The 18473-nt window shown below is 49.0% G+C and overlaps 2 protein-coding genes across 2 annotated transcripts in view; both read left to right on the top strand.

Annotated features, from left to right (window-relative positions):
- DTD1 (D-aminoacyl-tRNA deacylase 1) overlaps nucleotides 1-18473 on the top strand; it is a 130865-nt gene that overhangs the window by 100694 nt on the left and 11698 nt on the right. The window lies entirely within an intron of this gene.
- On the top strand, nucleotides 5132-5845 carry SCP2D1 (SCP2 sterol binding domain containing 1). The gene has a single exon (XM_086333782.1). The coding sequence runs from the start codon at nucleotides 5165-5167 to the stop codon at nucleotides 5633-5635; it is 471 nt and encodes a 156-aa protein (XP_086189908.1). The 5' UTR covers nucleotides 5132-5164; the 3' UTR covers nucleotides 5636-5845.

Here is an 18473-nt window from a genome sequence, read left to right as displayed (position 1 = left end):
CTAGCACCTCTATTGGGTTCTACGCTCCTCTAGGCATCCCCGAAGTTAAGGGAAGGTGGCTGACTGAAGAAAAGAGAAAGGCACAACCTAAAAATTGAGAACCATAAGTTGGGAAGACAGCCTCTCAGATGGCTCTGAGGGACAGCTTTGAAGAGGAGCCAGGATATACAGGAGTTCTGTGTGTGTGCTCAGTCGTGTTCGACTCTTTGCAGCCCAACTATAGCCCTCCAGGCTCCTCTGTCCATAGGATTCTCCAGGCAAGAATACTGGAGTGCATAGCCACTCCCTTCTCCAGGGGATCTTCCTGATCCTGAGATCGAACCCAGGTCTCCTGCATTGCAGGCAGATTCTTTACCATCTGAGCCACCAGGGAAGTCCTAAAAAATTCGTTGCTCAGTCGTGTCTGACTCTTTGTGACCCTGTGGTCTAGGGCCCACCAGGCTCCTCTGTCCCTGGAATTCTTCAGGCAAGAATACCGAGTGGGTAGCCATTCTCTTCTCCAGGGGATCTTCCCAACATAAGCATAGAACCTGGGTCTCTTGCATTGCAGGCAGATTCTTTACTGGCTGAGCCACCAGGAAAGAAACAAAAACAAAACCCAGTAGTGGAACTTCAGAATGTTACTGTTCATTAAGAAAACATGATGCCTCAAGTTAATGACTTTAGCTGCTTTTCTGTGTTTGGGAAGATGGGAGAGTCTGGGTTCACTGAAATCATTGCTTTGGTCTATACCCCAGCTATCTAGGGCCACTATCCTGCTTTTTTCCATCCTGAATCTCCTCAGGGCACACACTGAGAGGTGGCTGAGGGCTTGATGCCATCCAGCCATCTCATCCTCTGTCGTCCCCTTCTCCTCCTGCCCCCAATCCCTCCTAGCATCAGAGTCTTTTCCAAGGAGTCAACTCTTAGCATGAGGTGGCCAAAGTACTGGAGTTTCAGCTTTAGCATCATTCCTTCCAAAGAACACCCAGGGCTGATCTCCTTTAGAATGGACTGGTTGGATCTCCTTGCAGTCCAAGGGACTCTCAAGAGTCTTCTCCAACACCACAGTTCAAAAGCATCAACTCTTCGGCACTCAGCTTTCTTCACAGTCCAACTCTCACATCCATACATGACCACTGGAAAAACCATAGCCTTTGACTAGACAGACCTTTGTTGGCAAAGTAATGTCTCTGCTTTTCAATACGCTATCTAGGTTGGTCATAACTTTCCTTCCAAGGAGTAAGTGTCTTTTAATTTCATGGCTGCTGTCACCATCTGCAGTGATTTTGGAGCCCCCAAAAATAAAGTCTGTCACTGTTTCCACTGTTTCCCCATCTATTTGCCATGAAGTGATGGGACCAGATGCCATGATCTTCGTTAGTTCTGAATGATGAGCTTTAAGCCAACTTTTTCACTCTCCTCTTTCACTTTCATTAAGAGGCTTTTTAGTTCCTCTTCACTTTCTACCATAAGGGTGGTGTCATCTGCATATCTGAGGTTATTGATATTTCTCCTGGCAATCTTGATTCCAGCTTGTGCTTCTTCCAGCCCAGCATTCTGCATGATGTACTCTGCATAGAAGTTAAATAAGCAGGGTGACAATATACAGCCTTGATGTACTCCTTTTCCTATTTGGAACCAGTCTGTTGTTCCATGTCCAGTTCTAACTGTTGCTTCTGACCTGCATACAGATTTCTCAAGAGGCAGATCAGGTGGTCTGGTATTCCCATCTCTTGAAGAATTTTCCACAGTTGCGTCCAACTCTTTGTGACCCTGTGGACTATACAGTCCATGGAATTCTCCAGGCCAGAATACTGCAGTGGGTAGCCTTTCCCTTCTCCAGGGGATCTTCCCAATCCAGGGATTGAACCCAGGTCTCTCACATTGCAGGTGGATTCTTTACCAGCTGAGCCTTGGTTTGTGACATTGGTTATAAAAGGTATTCTGAAAAACATTTTGAATGATGTCAGGAACATCAGAAAAATGCATCACTTTTCTTAGAAACTTTATCTGTTATTTTATTCACAATCAGTCTTATTAATTTATGAGTAGGCATATCTTACACATTTTATCTAATTAACTATTTGCCTGTCTTTGGCCCTATCTTCAGCTGTGTCTTGAAATAGGAATGCCCTTACCCTGGCCAGTAATGCCTTTTGGGAGGGATGATCTCTGTTCTATATATATAAAATCTAAGTTACTGGGACTTTACAAATATATTTGTACATGAGTTTGGTATAGTACAGTAACTTTTTTTCCAGTGAGAAAGGCTTTCAGGGCTTGGCACTGTCTTCCCATGGATGTGGTGGATTAATATCATTATTGATCTTCACCCTTTTCTGTGTGTACACATGTCTTAGCTTGGGCTGCTGTCATAAAAATACCATGAACTGTGTGGCTTATAAACAACAGAAATTTATTTCTCATGGTTCTGCAGGCTGGAGTCCCAGATTAGGGTGCCAGCCTCTTGGGAGAGCTCTGTTCCAGGTTACAGACTGTGGACTTCTCACTGTATCCTCAAGTTAGGGAGGAGAGAGGGGACGCAAGTTCTCCTGTGACTCTTAGGGCATTAACCACACTCATGAGGGCTTCCCCCTTATGACCTCATCTAGTCCTAATCACATCTCACTTCCTAACCCATCACATGGTGGGGTTAGTGTTCCAGCATGTGGATTTGGAGATTATACAGACTTCTTTATCCATTCATCTGTCAGTGGATGTTCAGGTTACTTTCATGTCTTCATATGACCAGGGATCAAACCCTGGTCTCCTGCATTGCAGGGAGATTCTTTACCATCTGAGCCACCAGGGAAGCATGGCACCCCACTCCATTATTCTTGCCTGGAGAATCCCATGGACAGAGGAGCCTGGCTGGTTACAGTCCATGGGGTCGCACAGAGTTGGATAAGACTGAAGAAACTTAACACATGTCTTGGCTACTGTCAACAGTGCTGCAGTGAACATTGGGTGAATATATCTTTTCAGTTAGAGGTTTCATCTTTTCTGGATATATGCCAAAGAGTGAGATTGCTGGACTATATGGTAGATCTATTTTTAGTTTTTTAGGGAAACTATACTGTTTTCCACCGTGGCTGCACCAGTTTACATTCCCACCAACAGTGTAGGAGGCTTCTTTTCCCACACCTTTGCCAGTACTTATTATTGTTTAGTCCCTAAGTCGTGTCCGACTCTTTTGTGACCCCATGGACTATAGCCCGCCAGGCTCCTCTGTCCATGGGATTTCCCAAGCAAGAATACTGAAGTGGGTTGTCACTTCCTTCTTCAGCAGATCTTCCTGACTCAGGGATTGAACTCAAGTCTCCTGCTTGGCAGGTGGATTCCTTACCACTGAGCCACCTGGGAAGCCCGATAGTAGAAATATCCTCCTCTAAAAGATAGGAACTCATGGAGGGATATGCATGGGCTGTGAAACTGTATTCTCCTCTGACGTGCTGAGGCAGGAATGGCAGCCCTGTTGGGGAGCCATCTGAACAGTTCAGAAGGGACAACCCATCCTTGAGGAAAATCAGGCATGGTGGACATGGGGCTCGGTGGTCCATTGACTGTTCCCAGCGAGCTTACTGGGGCAATCTAACTCTTCATTTTAAACTCTTAATGTATTAGTTGCATACTTGGTGGCCTCAGGGGAAAGACTTGGTTTTGGAGCCCATTGGATTTTGTTTAACTGCTCCATGTTAATAATACCAGCTCATCCATCAAGTACCAAAGAAAATGTACTGAAAACTTTTGTACTTTCTGAATTCCTCCCAGAGAGAAAAGAGCTTCCAGCAACTCCATACCAGCTTCACTTACATTTAAGAACACCATGTTGGGGAAAGGACACAAGTACCCACCTGGCCAGAGCTCCCAATGACCCAATCTGGGACAAGCTGAGTGAGAAAATAAATAATCATCATAACAGATGATAAGAATAAAGCAATATCCATGAGTCCATATTGGGATAAATAAATGATTGCACAGGTGAAAAAAATGAGGGAAAGCTCATTCTTCCAGCAGAATTCCAGTCGTTAAATCTAAAAAGAGTGATGGGCATTTAACACTAGTGGGTCAGGAATGGGGGCAGACAGGAGTGGGCTGGAGTGTGATACGAAACAGGGTATTTGCAGAGTCTCAAAGTATCATCTTCCACAAGACATTTATTCATTACAAAGGGAGAAGCAGTAACTCTGCAGGGAGCTGCCCATCACCCGGTGACGCCACCTTAACCAAGGAATCAAGGTCAGCATCACCGTGGGGGGACATTCTGGCACCATAGACCCCCTGATAGGATGCATGGCGAAGGCACAAGATCCCTGCGGTGGCATTCCTGCCCAAGCCCTCAACCTCATCATGAGAAAGCATCAGGCAGACCCAAAGTGGGCTCTGAAGTCTTTCTCCCTCTGTTTAAACCTGGCTGCCCTACGACTCACTGGGTGGCTTTGGAAAGTCACTTCACTTCTTGCCTCAGCTTCCTCATCTGTAAAATGAGGACTGTACCAGTACCCACCTCAGACAGTTATATGGAGAGTTGTGTGTTGATAAAATACATGTGCAGTGCCTACAGCGGTGTTGTGGCTTGGAGTGAGGGCTGTGATAGTGTCTGCAGTTATCCTGTGAGACCAGCAGCGTCTTCTGCCGACCTCAGGGATATTTGTTTCTTTCCTTTTTCCCCTCTCATTCTGCTTCTGGAAGCTTCCAGTGTAGGCCCTGGTGCTGAGCCCTCCTCCACCAGCTGTTTTGTTCTAACAGTTTTTCCCACTCCCCAGTAGGTAGTTGAAGCACCAGTATCTGGACCTTAAGATCATCTGCTTTTGAAAGAATCAGAATGAGTGCTCTCTCAGTTAGGGCTGTTGAAAAGACAGAGCTCATGTCACCAGAGAACCTTCTGCGGGCCAGTTTCCTTTATTCCCAGCCCGGGGTCCAGACCTTTCTGGGCTGGGCTTGTGGGACCTTGTGGTTTAGGGGAGTGGTGGTGTGGATCTGTGTCACAATGACCTGGCCGAGCCCTAACCCCATGTCACGTGTTTAGCACCCGTTCAGCCAATGAGACTGTGGCACACACACACAGCCTGAGTCCCCGCTTGGCCTTGCCTTTGATGTCACAATCTGACCTTGTGTATATTAACCTGGCCGCAGCTGCTCACACACCAGTCGGCAAGGTCAGGAGGACCAGTGCAGTGGGATGTGGAAGAGAATTGACCATCAGCTCAAGATCAAGGCAGGGGATGGGTCACAGGCAGGCCAGTTCAAGGAACTGGGTCCAGGTCAGGAACCTGCTGTGCCACACTCTCTCTCGCTGTCAGAATTCCAGACCGTCCCAGTGTTTGAGGACATCAGCCAGCACGTCAAAGAAGTGGGGGACCAGCTGGTGAAGAAAGTCAATGCCATCTTCCAACTGGACATCACCAAAGATGGGAAGACTGTCCACCAGTGGACCATTGATCTGAAGAACGGCTCTGGGGACACGTATCGAGGACCTGCCAGGCTCCCAGCAGACACCGTCTTCACAATCCCCGAGCCTGTCTTCATGGAGTTGATTTTGGGCAAAATGAACCCTCAGAAGGCTTTCCTTGCCGGCAAGTTCAAAGTGAGCGGCAAAGTTCTGCTTGGCCAGAAGCTGGAGAGAGTTTTCAAGGACTGGGCTAAGTGGTAAGCCTGCCGGAATATCAGGAAAATGAGCAGACCTTCTCTCCAATTACAATGTCAAGCAGCAATCATGCTTAAGCTGAAGATTAAAACAAAAAGTATTCAATATTTTTACTCAAATTCTTCCTATTCAAGTTTGATTAATGTTCCTGCTGATGTGTTAATTTGGAGCGAGGGTTCTAGAGCAGTAAAGAGAGTTGCAGTGTATCACCTAAAATCTTTGTCTTTTTCTTTCCTTAGATTTATTTATGTCATAATACGCTAGGGTGAAAGCCCCAGGTGTCTACACCTGTGGTGTCAAAACTACACAGGTGGTTTTGACAGCTGGGTTTAAATGCTTCAGCGATTGAGTTCCTGGAACTTTTGTTTTGTTTGGAGTCTTTGGGAAAGAAGTGATGACCATCACTTTGCAGTATTCCATTGGCAGCCTGGCTCTTTGAGGAGACTTTAACACAGGGTTGCAGTGTTCTAAAAGGGTGAACTCTCCTGGTGGCTCAGACGGTAAAGAATCTGCCTGCAGTGCAGGAGTCCCAAGTTTGATCCCTGGGTTGGGAAGATCCTTTGGAGAAAGGAATGGCTACCCACTCCAGTATTCTTGCCTGGAGAATCCCATGGACAGAGGAGCCTGGTGGTCTACAGTCCATGGGGCAGTAGAGAGTCGGGTACGACTCACACTTTCACTTTCTTTCCACAGCTGTGGGGATGGAATGAGGTCACAGAGGGGGTGTGCCCCTGATGTAACATAACTTCTGATGGATTTAATTCCAGTAGAGTCGAAGGGCTTAAAAAATGTTCTAGGCTGCTGGTTCTTAAATTGGAATGTACATCTGATTACCTGGAAGCCCACATGGCTGGGCTCCACTCATTGTTTCAACTCTGTAGGTCTGGATGGCGTGGGGAATGTGCATTTCTAGCCCAGCTCCCAGGTGATGCTGGTGGGACCGCCCTTACAGAACCCCTGCTGTGGTCCACGCACAGCTTTCAGTGAAGATCACAACTGATCTGCTGTAGACCTGTGAGATGTTCCAGCATGTCGAGGGTCTCCCGCAGACAGATTACACAGCCCTCTCGTGGGCCATTTCTGGCGTCAGGAACTTGTGCGCTGAGCATTTCACAAAATCAGAGGTGATGCTGGGAGATATTTCCTTCTGGGAACCCCCTCCACACATGGAACGAAGCAGCTGCAGCCTGATGAGGCCTCCCTGTGGGTGAGTGTGTGGGTCATTAGTTCCTCATGACCAGTGTGCACCTTATCTTGTAGGTTAAATACACACAGTGTGGACCCTCCAAAAGCCACCCAGGAGCTTCATGGAAATGGCCATCCTTAAACACATGCCTGCCAAACAATCCAGCTAGTCCTTCCCTAGGTATTTTCCCAAGAGAAAAGCGTACACACAAGTATAAAAATTTGTACGTGAATGTTCATGGCAGTGTATTTGGGATTGTCCCAGACTATAAATAAACTGAATGTCCATCAACAATTGACAGATCAAGGGATGTTCTACCCTGGAATACTACTCAGCAAGAAATGGGGTTGAATTTTCATTGTGGGCACAACCACATGGTGAATGTTAGAACTGTGCAGAGTGAGCAAGGCCAGAGAAAACAAGTATGTACCTGTGGTCTAGTCATGTAACATAGTAGAAATGTAAACTGTAGTGGCAGAAAGGTCAGTGGTTGCCAGGAGACGGGGATGGGTGGGGAGTGGGGAGGCAATTTGGGGTGGTGGATGCGTTGATTGCCCTGGGGGTGGTGACGGTTTCACAGGCATTATGTTTTTCGTAGATCAGATTGTGTACTTACATACACATAGGCAGTTTACTATGTGTCCGTAAAACTCAGTGGACTGTAGCCCTCCAGGCTCCTCCATCCATGGGATTCTCCAGGCAAGAATACTGGAGTGGGTTGCCATTTCCTTCTCCAGGAGATCTTCCTCACCCAGGGATCAAACCCGGGTCTCCCGCACTGCAGGCAGGCTCATTACCATCTGAGCCACCAGGGGAGCCCTATAAACTCAATAGCACTGTCTTAATAGCCTTCTGCCCTCCATTCAAAATGAAGTTTTTTTTTTTTTTTTTATTGAAGGATAATTGCTTCACACAAAATGAAGTTTTTATAAAGAGAATTTAAGACTCAAGCCTCCCCTGGGCACGAGTCATCCTCCGACCTCATTGTGTGTCTGTTTTTCTCACTGACCTGTGGTCCCTGCACAGGTTTCTGAAGTTCTCCGTGTCGGAACGAGGCAGAGAAGGAGCTCATTGCTGTCAAAATCTCATCTTCTCAGAGGGAAGTGAAGAGACCCTGGGCTGAGTTGACTCTCAGCTCTGTGGTCAGGAGTTGCTGATGGTTTGGGAGTGGGGTGTGGGGCTTCCTGGCTCACCTGGGCCACTCAGCAGATGAGGAGGTAAATGGTGTGGTGTTGCTGCCAGTGCCCCTGCCTGTGGTCATGGTGGGCATCTCAGAGTCTTTGGATGATATGAGAGACCACTGATACCAGCACTTACCGTGCCTAGTCCAGGCAGTGCTGTTTGAGCTGCATTTACGAGTGTCAGGCATTTGGGGCGGCTGCTGTTAGGGACACGACTGGCTCGAGCCTGTCCCCTGATGGTCCTACTCATACCTCTGGGGATTGGCCCTGAGATGAGTTTGCTTAAAAATTGGATAAGGGTCTGGAGGGGTGTGAGGAGGGAGGGAAGGGTTACAGAGAGGTCCTGCCTGGACTGACATCTGACCACAGGGAAGCCCACCCCATGGATTGGCTAGAGACCTCTGACCCAGCATCACTCGGGGCAGAAACATGACTCAAACCAGGTAGAGTACTTTCTCAGGAATTTGGGTCTGGGAAGCTGAGACCCTGAGCTACCAAGGGTGAGGGAACAGGATCCAAAATGTTGGGCTGCCGGAAGGGTGGCTGCCATGGTGAGCGCTAGACAGGACAGCCAAGCCTTGAGCGAGGAGGGGGCTGGTTCACTAGCGAGGGGGGAAGAGTTCAGGCCTCGGGAACACACAGCAAACCCCTGTGCCATCAAAAGTCTTGTGATGCCAGGAGGCTGGGTGGAGTGGCTGGACAGACTCAGATTTTGGAATTGGATGTGTAGTTTTGAGACAGAGTCACCAGCTCATGTCTGGGAGGTTCCCCGTTCTGGCCTCAGTGGCGGCCTCTGGAAAAAGGCCCATTGCCCTTAAGCTGTCTGGTTGTCGGGGGCTGGGACTGGGTCCCCCACAGGGCACCGGGGCTGGGGTCTTCTGTGAGTGTGAGTCCCTCCTCTTCTGCATGGTAGGGAGGACTGGATCCCCATGGCCTCCTGGAAAGGCCCCCACTTGGGTGCTCTTCTGCCTGACCTCTCACAGTTGGTGGATGCCCCAGAAGCTCACCTCTGGCTCAAGACTTCTCTCATTTGCTTGCTCTGCTCAAGGTTGGCCAGCACAGTGTTTTTAAAATTGGAATGAGAATATTTCATGTAAAAAGTGAGTTTCTGGATTCTCTTGAAGAGTTGGGTCATTTGGTCACACTGGACCCTGTTCCTGCCAGGCTGGGGGGATGGGGGCCTCACTGGGCCTTCCAGGTAGGCCGGGCCTCACCCTGTGCTCTGCCTCCTGGACCTTCGGGCTGAGTCGGTGGCCCCCTGCCGTCGTGCCTAGGTGGTCATTTTCTCCGGCAGGCTTGCTTTGCTGGGGCCCGTGGGTACCGGCCTTCAGGCCCCAGCTCCGCGCGGCATCGGTCACCTCAGTGGAGTGTTCCTGTGTGGACTCACACACGCGCTCAGCTCACCACAGACTCAGCAGCTGCCAACAGCACCATTCACACTCTCATAGCATCTGCAGGTCAGAAGTGGGGGCAGGGCTGACTGGGTTCCTCGCTTCCATCTCACAGGCCTGAAGTGAGGGTGTTGGCCAGACTGGGCTCTCATCTGGGGGCCCGGGAAAGGGTCAGTTCAATTCCTCATGGTGGTAGCACCGAGGTCCCCATAGCCTCACTGGTTGTCAGCCAGGCCAGCTCTCTCAGCTCCTGGAAGCCAGCCACCTTCCTGGTCACTAGGCCAGCCCCTCTGCAAAGCCTGCGGCAGTACGAGGAGGCCTTCTCAGGCCTCAGTGTGCTCTCTGAACCCTTCTGCCTTCATCTCTGCCTCTGGGTTGAAAGGATTCAGGTGACTGCCACCCAGGTAACCCAGGAGAATCTTCTGTCTTCATGTCAGCCTATCGGTAACCTTAATGACACCTGCGGAGTCCCTGTGGCTGTGTAAGTAACGCCATGTGGACTGAACCGTTAGACCCATTCCACCAAGATTCACACGCGCCGTCTCTCTCCACCATGTGAGGACGCAGCAGGAAGGTGCCACCTGCAAACCAGCTAGAGCATTCTCAGCAGAACCTGATTGTGTGGCCCCTGACCTCAGCCGTCCAACCTCGAGAACTGGAGGAATAAGTGTCTGCTGTTAGGACACTCCGTCTACGGTGCTTTGTGGCAGCCGCCCTGGCTGAGACAGGCTGGGTGCTCGTGGGTGTAATGTATCCTCAGAGCCATGGTTCTGGGGTGTGGGGAGTAGCATCTTCCTGGAGACCAGAGTTCCACCTGCCCCCAAACCCATCATCTAAGTCCTACCCTCAATTCCTCCAGGAAGCTGCCCCCATTCAGCTGTCATCTTCCCAAGGTTCTATGGCCTCCCTTTTTTTCCACCCCTGTGTTCTGGCTGTGGGTGGGTGTTATCCTGTCTGGGTCTCACTTCCACACCGCTATCTTGATGTTCAGTTTGTGGTACCCCCTCGGTCAGAGACCTCAGCCTGGATGACAGGTTACAGGGCTCAGCTGCACAGCCCCCAGCACCAGTCTGCCCCCGAAGGTGGGAATCAGTCAGGGCCTCCCTGCTGTCACTGGATGTCATTTTCTTAGTGCCCAGTACCCATTGTACATACCAAAATTGCTTGTTGAATGAATAAATAAGCTCCTTAATATTTTTTTTTGAAAAACACACACATAAGGAAAAAAATATCCAAATAGTACAGAGGAGCATGGAGGAAATTCAGTTTTTCATCCCTCTCGTGGTCCCCTTCTCCTGTTTTTATACCCAGAGGCCCCTGCAGTTACCAGCGTCTGTGTGTTCTTCCAGATGGGCACACACCCCAGTGGGCATAGTCCACTTCTCACCTCCTCGTTTCTGCAGGAATGACCGCCAATCTCAGATGCTCTTTTCCACCTTGCATCTGTACTTATTCTGTAAGGATTCACATAGATCTCGTCTCCAAAGAATGTCCTCCTGAATGGTTAAAGGTTATACTTGACCTACCCAACTGAAACTTTTCTCATAGTTGCCTGTATCCTTTAGGGAGGTCCTGATGATGGACTGCTTTACAAGTGAAGGAGGCGAAATGAGCCCTTCTAACTTGACACCAGTCAATCTTAAAGAAAATCAACCCTGAATCTTCACTGAAAGGACCGATGCTGAAGCTCCAATACTTTGGCCCCCTGATGTGATGAGCCGACTCATTGGAAAAGACCCTGATGCTGGGAAAGATGGAGGGCAGGAGGAGAAGGGGATGGCAGAGGATGAGATGGTTGGATGGTATCACTGCCTCAATGGACATGAGTTTGAGAAAGCTTCAGGAGATGGTGAAGGATAGGTAAGACTGGCATTTTGCAGTCCATGGTGTCGCAGAGAGTCAGACACAACTAAGCTACTGAGCAACGAAAGCCTGGAGGGGGATTTACTGCCCCTCGAGTGTGAGGGGTCCTGTTGTGGTCCCACCAGTTGGGGCGTTGGGATGTGAGCCCAGGAAGGATAGCAGAAGGTGCAGGGTTTGCATCTGAGCAGGTCCCCTCTGAGCTCAACCCAAGAGGATTTCAGGGAGATGCCAGGGACGCAGCTTGAGGGCGTCCCACCAAGGACAGGGGCTGCAAAGGGGCTGCTCCTGGGACAGTGGTGCTGACTCCCAGGCACAGTGGGTTGCAGACACCCAAGGAAGCCCTCAGGCGGCTACAGTCAGCTAGAGAAGATGGGGGAGGCAGTCATGCGAGACCCAGAGATTGGAGCACAGCGGGGGCTGGCTCCCAGGCACCCCACCTGGGGGCTCTGATTCTTGGGGGCAGCAGGACCCAAGGGTGAGAGCCTGGACCCTGGTGCCGGGACACCTGGGGCTGGGTCTTGCCCTGGCCATTTCCTGACCGTGGGACAGCACATCGCTGTTCTTTACTATTTTAAAATACACCTCTTACTGGAGAAATCTGCAAACCATGAGTGTGCAGCTCCACAGATTTTCTCAAATGGAACAGACCTTTGTAGCCAGTACGTGACTTGAGAAACAGGAAGTGTCAGTACCTCGGGAGCCCCCCTCAGGCCCCTTCTGTCCCTCCTCCTCGAGGGTGCCCGCTGTTCTGACTTCTGACCTCATGCTGATGCCTGCTTGTGTATTTCAGGTAAACGGCTTTTTCACCTCAGAATCTTCTTCTTCCTCCTGTGTCTGAGCTCCAGGCATGCTTGTGGGACGTCGTGGTTCACGCGCATTCCTGTTGAGCAGTGTCCGTGGTATTCGAGTTGTTTCCAGTTGAGGGCAGTTTCCACCAGGGATGCTGTGAACCTTGTACATCTTTGTGACCAGAAGTCCCTTTCCACCACTTAGCGTGTGTTAGTGTCTCGCCCACATTTGCAGTGACAGCCATGGCATCTGGCACCCAGTAGGTGCTTAGTAAGGAGTGTTTGCAAGGTGAATCATGAATCGGGAGGCCAGGCAGGTCCAGGGTGGGGACGCAGCCCGTGTTGGGGTCAGGCGTCTGGTTAGCCTGGTGTTGGATCTGCTCCATTTGCTTATAGCCCACCTGCTGGGTTTCAGAAGGAAACTGACGATGCGAAGGAGTCGAGCCCCTCAAGAGTCCCCACAGCAGATGTTGGAGACGTGCTTTTCCTTTTCTTTGGAGGAAAAATTCTTCCAGACCTGTGACTCGGATAATCCCATGAAGCATCTGTGACCCCCTAAAAATATCTGCTTCGTACCATTTTGTGGAGCACAATATTTATACAGCCCACAGTGTAATTAAAATGGATGTTTGGTTACCTCTCAAGAACAGCTGTAGGCTCCCCAAGCCCAGGATGGGGTTTGCAGGTGCCTGTGAAGCTGGGTGGGCAGGGGACCCTGGCTTTTGGTGGGGGTGGGGCATGGAGGGGCTACAGTGATGCAGCCAGGGAGGAGTCGGGGAAGATGCTGGGATGCGCGGCAGCTTGGCCTGCTGGACCGTTGGGTGGTGGGTATTTCCACATTTCCATCTGGCAACCCCTGGACCATTTCCTACTGAGGAGAGATTTTCCCTTAAAGAACTAATCAGAAGATGCTTTGCCCCTAAGTGGCTCTTGTGGCTGTTTTGTAGCCTGAGGAGGTTAAGTGCTATTAATGGTTGATGTTTTCTGGAGATGTTCATGCTTGTTTCCAGGGAACGACATATAGTAATCAAGATTTTAGCCAGTGAGGGGAGGGGCTGCGTTTTTTCTCTTTCTTTTCACCAATAAAGAGTGTGGCTGAAAATTTTTGATAAAAGACTCCCCTAGCTTTTAAGCTGAGCAAGTTTATTTTCGTCCTCAGAGGCTTCCACAACAGGATCAAAGCCTGGTAGAGGCTGTGAGCTCAAAACTCCTGTGCAGCCGAGTGAAAGCGTTAGTCGTTCAGTTATGTCTGACCCTTCGAGACCCCATGGACTCTAGCTCACCAGGCTCCTCTGTCCATGGGATCCTCCAGGCAAGAATACTGGAGTGGGTAGCCATTCCTTTCTCCAGGGTATCTTCCCAACCCAGGGACTGAACCCGGGTCTCCTGCATTGCAGGCAGATTCTTTACCATCTGAGCTAACAGGGAAGCCTGAGGACTCTCTTCAAACACGAGTGTCTCTCTGGAAGTGGGTCTGAAGCACAGGCACGTTGTGGGGTGGGATTCTGGGGGACTTTGAGGAGGAGTTTGGAGTTAGGAAGGCAGTCCAGGGACAGTCCCTCTCCCCTGACTACCCTTTCCTTTGGAATCCAGCTCTTTGCATGAGGAAGAAGGATGCCCTTTTCAAACATGTATCCATTCATCTGAGCACAGCCCTGCACACCCATTCATCAAAGGTCCTCACCACATCCAGGAGCTCCTTCTCTGTATCTTAAGTTACCAAGGGCCCGTTTTCAACCTCACTTACACCCGCAGTGTCACAAATTACCACCAACCAACCGCCCCTACGATTCTGCCTCCGAGAGAAATTTCTAAAACAAAAAACCAGTAAGAGTTCATGTGCCTTTTTTTTCTGATCTAAGCCTGGCAGAGGGTGAGTTGGGAAGTTTTTCTGAGGACCCTGAACTTTTCACAAAGATGTTTACCTGATTGATGAGATCTTTTGCTCTCACTTATGGGGGTGGGGATAGTTTACCAATCTTGCTGCACCCCTGAGAAAGAACAGCATATAACACTGGCCGCCAGAGCCCTTGATGACCTAGAGGTGGCCAGGCCCATAAGGGCCATACAGTACACCAGGTGGGGAACAACGCTGTCTCCAAGGCAGATCTGCAATGAAATTACCAGATAAATTCTAATGACGGGGATGGATGAGGCCATATGATTAATTGTTTAATAGAGGTTATAAAAATTTAAGATCAGATCAGATTAGTCACTCAGTCGTGTCCGACTCTTTGCGACCCCATGAATCACAGCACGCCAGGCCTCCCTGTCCATCACCAACTCCCGGAGTTCACTCAGACTCACATCCATCAAGTCAGTGATGCCATCCAGCCATCTCATCCTCTGTCGTCCCCTTCTCCTCCTGCCCCCAATCCCTCCCAGCATCAGAGTCTTTTCCAATGAGTCAACTCTTTGCATGAGGTGGCCAAAGTACTGGAGTTTCAGCTTTAGCATCATTCCTTCCAAAGAAATCCCAAGGCTGATCTCCTTCAGAATGGACTGGTTTGATCTCCTTGAAGTCCAAGGGACTCTCAAGAGTCTTCTCCAACACCACAGTTCAAAAGCATCAATTCTTCAGCATTCAGCCTTCTTCACAGTCCAACTCTCACATCCATACATGACCATAGGAAAAACCGTAGCCTTGACTAGACGGACCTTTGTTGGCAAAGTAATGTCTCTGCTTTTGAATATGCTATCTAGATTGGTCATAACTTTCCTTCCAAGGAGTAAGCGTCTTTTAATTTCATGGCTGCAGTCACCATCTGTAGTGATTTTGGAGCCAAAACCCATCAATTATGGAAAACTAAAAGTTCCAGCAGGTTGCAGATGAAAATCCTGCAGTTTTAAGAGAACAGATTAGTGGAAGCTTTTAAAAGTGTATGACTGTACCGCAGATTGGGAGAAAATATTTGCAAATTATGTAACCGACAAGGGATTAGTCTCCAAAATTTACAAACAGCTCATGAGGCTTAATAGCATCAAAACAAATGATCCAATAAAAAAATGGGCAGTAGACCTAAACAGATATTTCTCCAAAGAAGACATACAGATATATAGCCAAGAGGCACATGAAAAGATGTTCAACATCGCTAATTATTAGAAAAATGCAAATCAAAAGTACAATGAGATATTGACTCACACCAGTCAAAATGGCTATCATCAAAAAATCCACAAATGATAAATGCTGGAGAGGATGTGCAGAGAAGGGACCCCTCCTACACTGTTGGTGGGAATGTGACCCTGCAAGCTGATCAAGCTGGAATCAAGATTGCGGGGAGAAATATGAATAACCTTAGATATGCAGATGACACCATCCTTATGGAAGAAAGTGAAGAAGAACTAAAGAACTTCTTGATGAAAGTGAAAGAGGAGAGTGGAAAAGTTGCCTTAAAGCTCAACATTCAGAAAACTAAGATCATGGCATCTGGTCCCATCACTTTATGGCAAATAGATGGGGAAGCAGTGGAAACAGTGGCTGACTTTATTTTTTGGGCTCCAAGATCACTGCAGATGGTGATTGCAGCCATGAAATTAAATGACGCTTACTCCTTGGCAGGAAAGTTACCCACCTAGACAGCATATTAAAAAGCAGAGACATTACTTTGCCAACAAAGGTCTGTCTAGTCAAAGCTATGGTTTTTCCATTAGTCATGTATGGATGTGAGAGTTGAACTATAAAGAAAGCTGAGCACCTAAGAATTGATGCTTTTGAACTGTGATGTTGGAGAAGACTCTTGAGAGTCCCTTGGACTGCAAGGAGATCCAACCAGTCCATCCTAAAGAAGATCAGTCCTGAGTGTTCATTGGAAGGGCTGATGTTGAAGCTGAAACTCCAATACTTTGGCCACCTCATGCAAAGAGCTGATTCATTTGAAAAGACCTTGATGCTGGGAAAGATTGAAGGCAGGAGGAGAAGGGGATGACAGAGAATGAGATGGTTGGATGGCATCACTGACTCAATGGATATGAGTTTGAGTAAACTCCAAGAGCTGGTAATGGACAGGGAGGCCTGGCATGCTGCAGTTCATGGGGTCACAAAGAGTCAGACACGACTGACCAACTGAACTGAACTGAACTGATGACCCTGAAATCCCTCTCCTGGGCATATATCCAGAGAAAAACATGGCCTGAAAGGATACATACAGCCCAATGTTCATTACAATGTTCATTACAATGTTCATTACAGTACTATTTACAATAGCCAGGACGTAGAAGCAACCTAAATGTTCAAGGACAGATTATGCAGTTGAATATTAGTCAGCCATTAAAAAGGAAGGGAAAGGATAGTTAGAGAATTTGGGATAGACAGGTACACATTGCTATATTTAAAATGGTTAGCCAACAAGGACCTACTGTACAGCACAGGGAACTCTGCTCAATGTTATGTGGCAGCCTGGATGGGAGGGGAGTTTGGAAGAGAATGGATACGTATGTATGTATGGCTGAGTCCCTTTGCTGTCCACCTGAAACTATCACAACATTGTTAATCAACTGTATGCCAATATAAAATAAAAAGTTTTAAAAGAAGAAAAAATAAAATACTTAACTAAAAATAAACAAAAAGTATATGAATATGGATCCAGCTGGGTGAGGGGAGTGGATCTCACAGGGCAGAACTGTTGTGTTCTCCAGGAAGTAGGTGCAGACCTGGCAAGGTCTGAACCAACCCCTCTGACCATCCGAGGAGAAACGTCTAGGCCCAACGTTGCTCCATTCTTGGTTGGATGTGAACTCAGCTTGACCTGAGCTGTCAAAGCTGGAAGCTGTAAGCAGGACCCAGGGCTAGATGAAAATGGGGCCTCTTGGTTCAAAATTACTAAGAAATTAGAGACGGTGACAGCAGGGCATTCGGCCAAGTATGGGGCCTTCTGAGAATGGGCTGAGCCATGGAGTGTGTCACATGGCCGTGAAGACAGTCCTGGCTCAGCCGACCACACTGCTCACTCCTGCATGTGTCCTTTCTTGAAGGGGATCTGAGCAGTTCACCCCACGTCCGCTGCAGGTCACAGGAATAGATCACTCTGTCCCTGGCTCTAAAGTACATGCCCTCACTCAGGACGAACTTAGGAGCTGGTACTTCTGATGGAACACGGCTAGAGAAGAGGCAGATGTTGTTCCCAGAAGTGCTGTTTTCTTCAACTTGTGGAGGAAGGAACTGAGAGAAGCAGGCCAGTGCCCACTGCAGGAGAGACGAGGCCATCATTCACTCTGGCTGCCACATGGATCTCCACCCCCCGCCCCCCTTCTCAGTCAGAGAGTCCTCATGGCTGGTCCTCCTGGAGCTGTGGGCTGCCATGGATGTAAAAAGACTGTGGACTGGGGACTTCAGTGGCAGAAATTTCTCACAGTTCTGGAAGCTGGAAACCTGAGATGGGGTACAGCCTGGTCAGGTTTTGGTGAGAGGCCTCTTCCTGGCTTGTAGACAGCTGTGGTCTTACAGAGAGAGAGAGAGACAGACAGGCGGACAGAGACACAGAGAGAGACAGAGAGCAGCCTCTCTTTTGTCTCTTCTAACACGGGCTCTAATCCCACTGTGAGGGCCCCACCCTCATGACCTGATGACCTCCTGTCTCCAAATACCATCAGGTCGGGGATTAGGATTTCAACATATGAATTTTCAGGGTGTGGCTTGAAGCAGCCCACCGACCACCAGTGGGCTCGTGATTTTCCCTAAAGTTCTGCCATCCCCACTTCCTCCACCACCACCACCACTCCCACCCTCCACAGCCAGCTGCTCAGAGGTGAACCTCTGGGGGATCTGAGCCTGTTTCTCAGAAACATACTTCTAGTTGCCGCCTTTGTTTTACAGACTCGGGTGCAGGGAAGTCCGGTAGCTTCTCTAAGGCAACACAGCCTGGTGCTAGAACCCAACTTTCTTAAACCTGCAGCCAAGAAAGATGGAAATGCACAGAGCTGGGGCCCTGGTCGCTCCTCCTTATTCGTCAGGTAGGGGCAGTGAGAGACCCCAGCTGACTGCCCTCTCTTTTGCAGCAGGGGTTGCACAATGTTTCAGGCTCCCACCTTCACCCTCCCCCATCCCCCACCCCTGTGAGGTCACAGCCACCAGTTCCTTTGGAGAGGAGAAAGGGGCTTGAGTTTTCTAGGCAAATAAAATTCCATATTCCACCTTAAGCAGCCTCCAGAGTATGCACGTGCACAGGAAATGCACGTGGCTTAAACTGCTCCTATACCAAAGGGAATGCTAGCAAGTGGCAACAGTGATTAGAAACACAAGCATCAGACTGCAGGAAACTGCCCTAAAATAGCAGCCTCCTCCGAACTCCTGATGGGAGATCAGCGTGTAAGGAGCAGGGAAGTCAGTGATGCCCTGTGCCCCTTCTGCTGGCAGAGCAGTCTCTCCTTCCCTTTTTGTGCAAGCAGGGAACAGCCAGACCCAAATCTGGGGGAATTCACATCCCAGGGTCCTGCTGT

Source organism: Bos grunniens, chromosome 13 (genome assembly GCF_055505025.1).
Source record: "Bos grunniens cultivar Pamir isolate PY7600 chromosome 13, Bosgru_T2T1.0, whole genome shotgun sequence".
Classification (NCBI taxonomy): Eukaryota; Metazoa; Chordata; class Mammalia; order Artiodactyla; family Bovidae; genus Bos; species Bos grunniens.
Note: the sequence above shows the minus strand (reverse complement) of the source record. Positions and strands in the feature narration are given on the sequence as shown.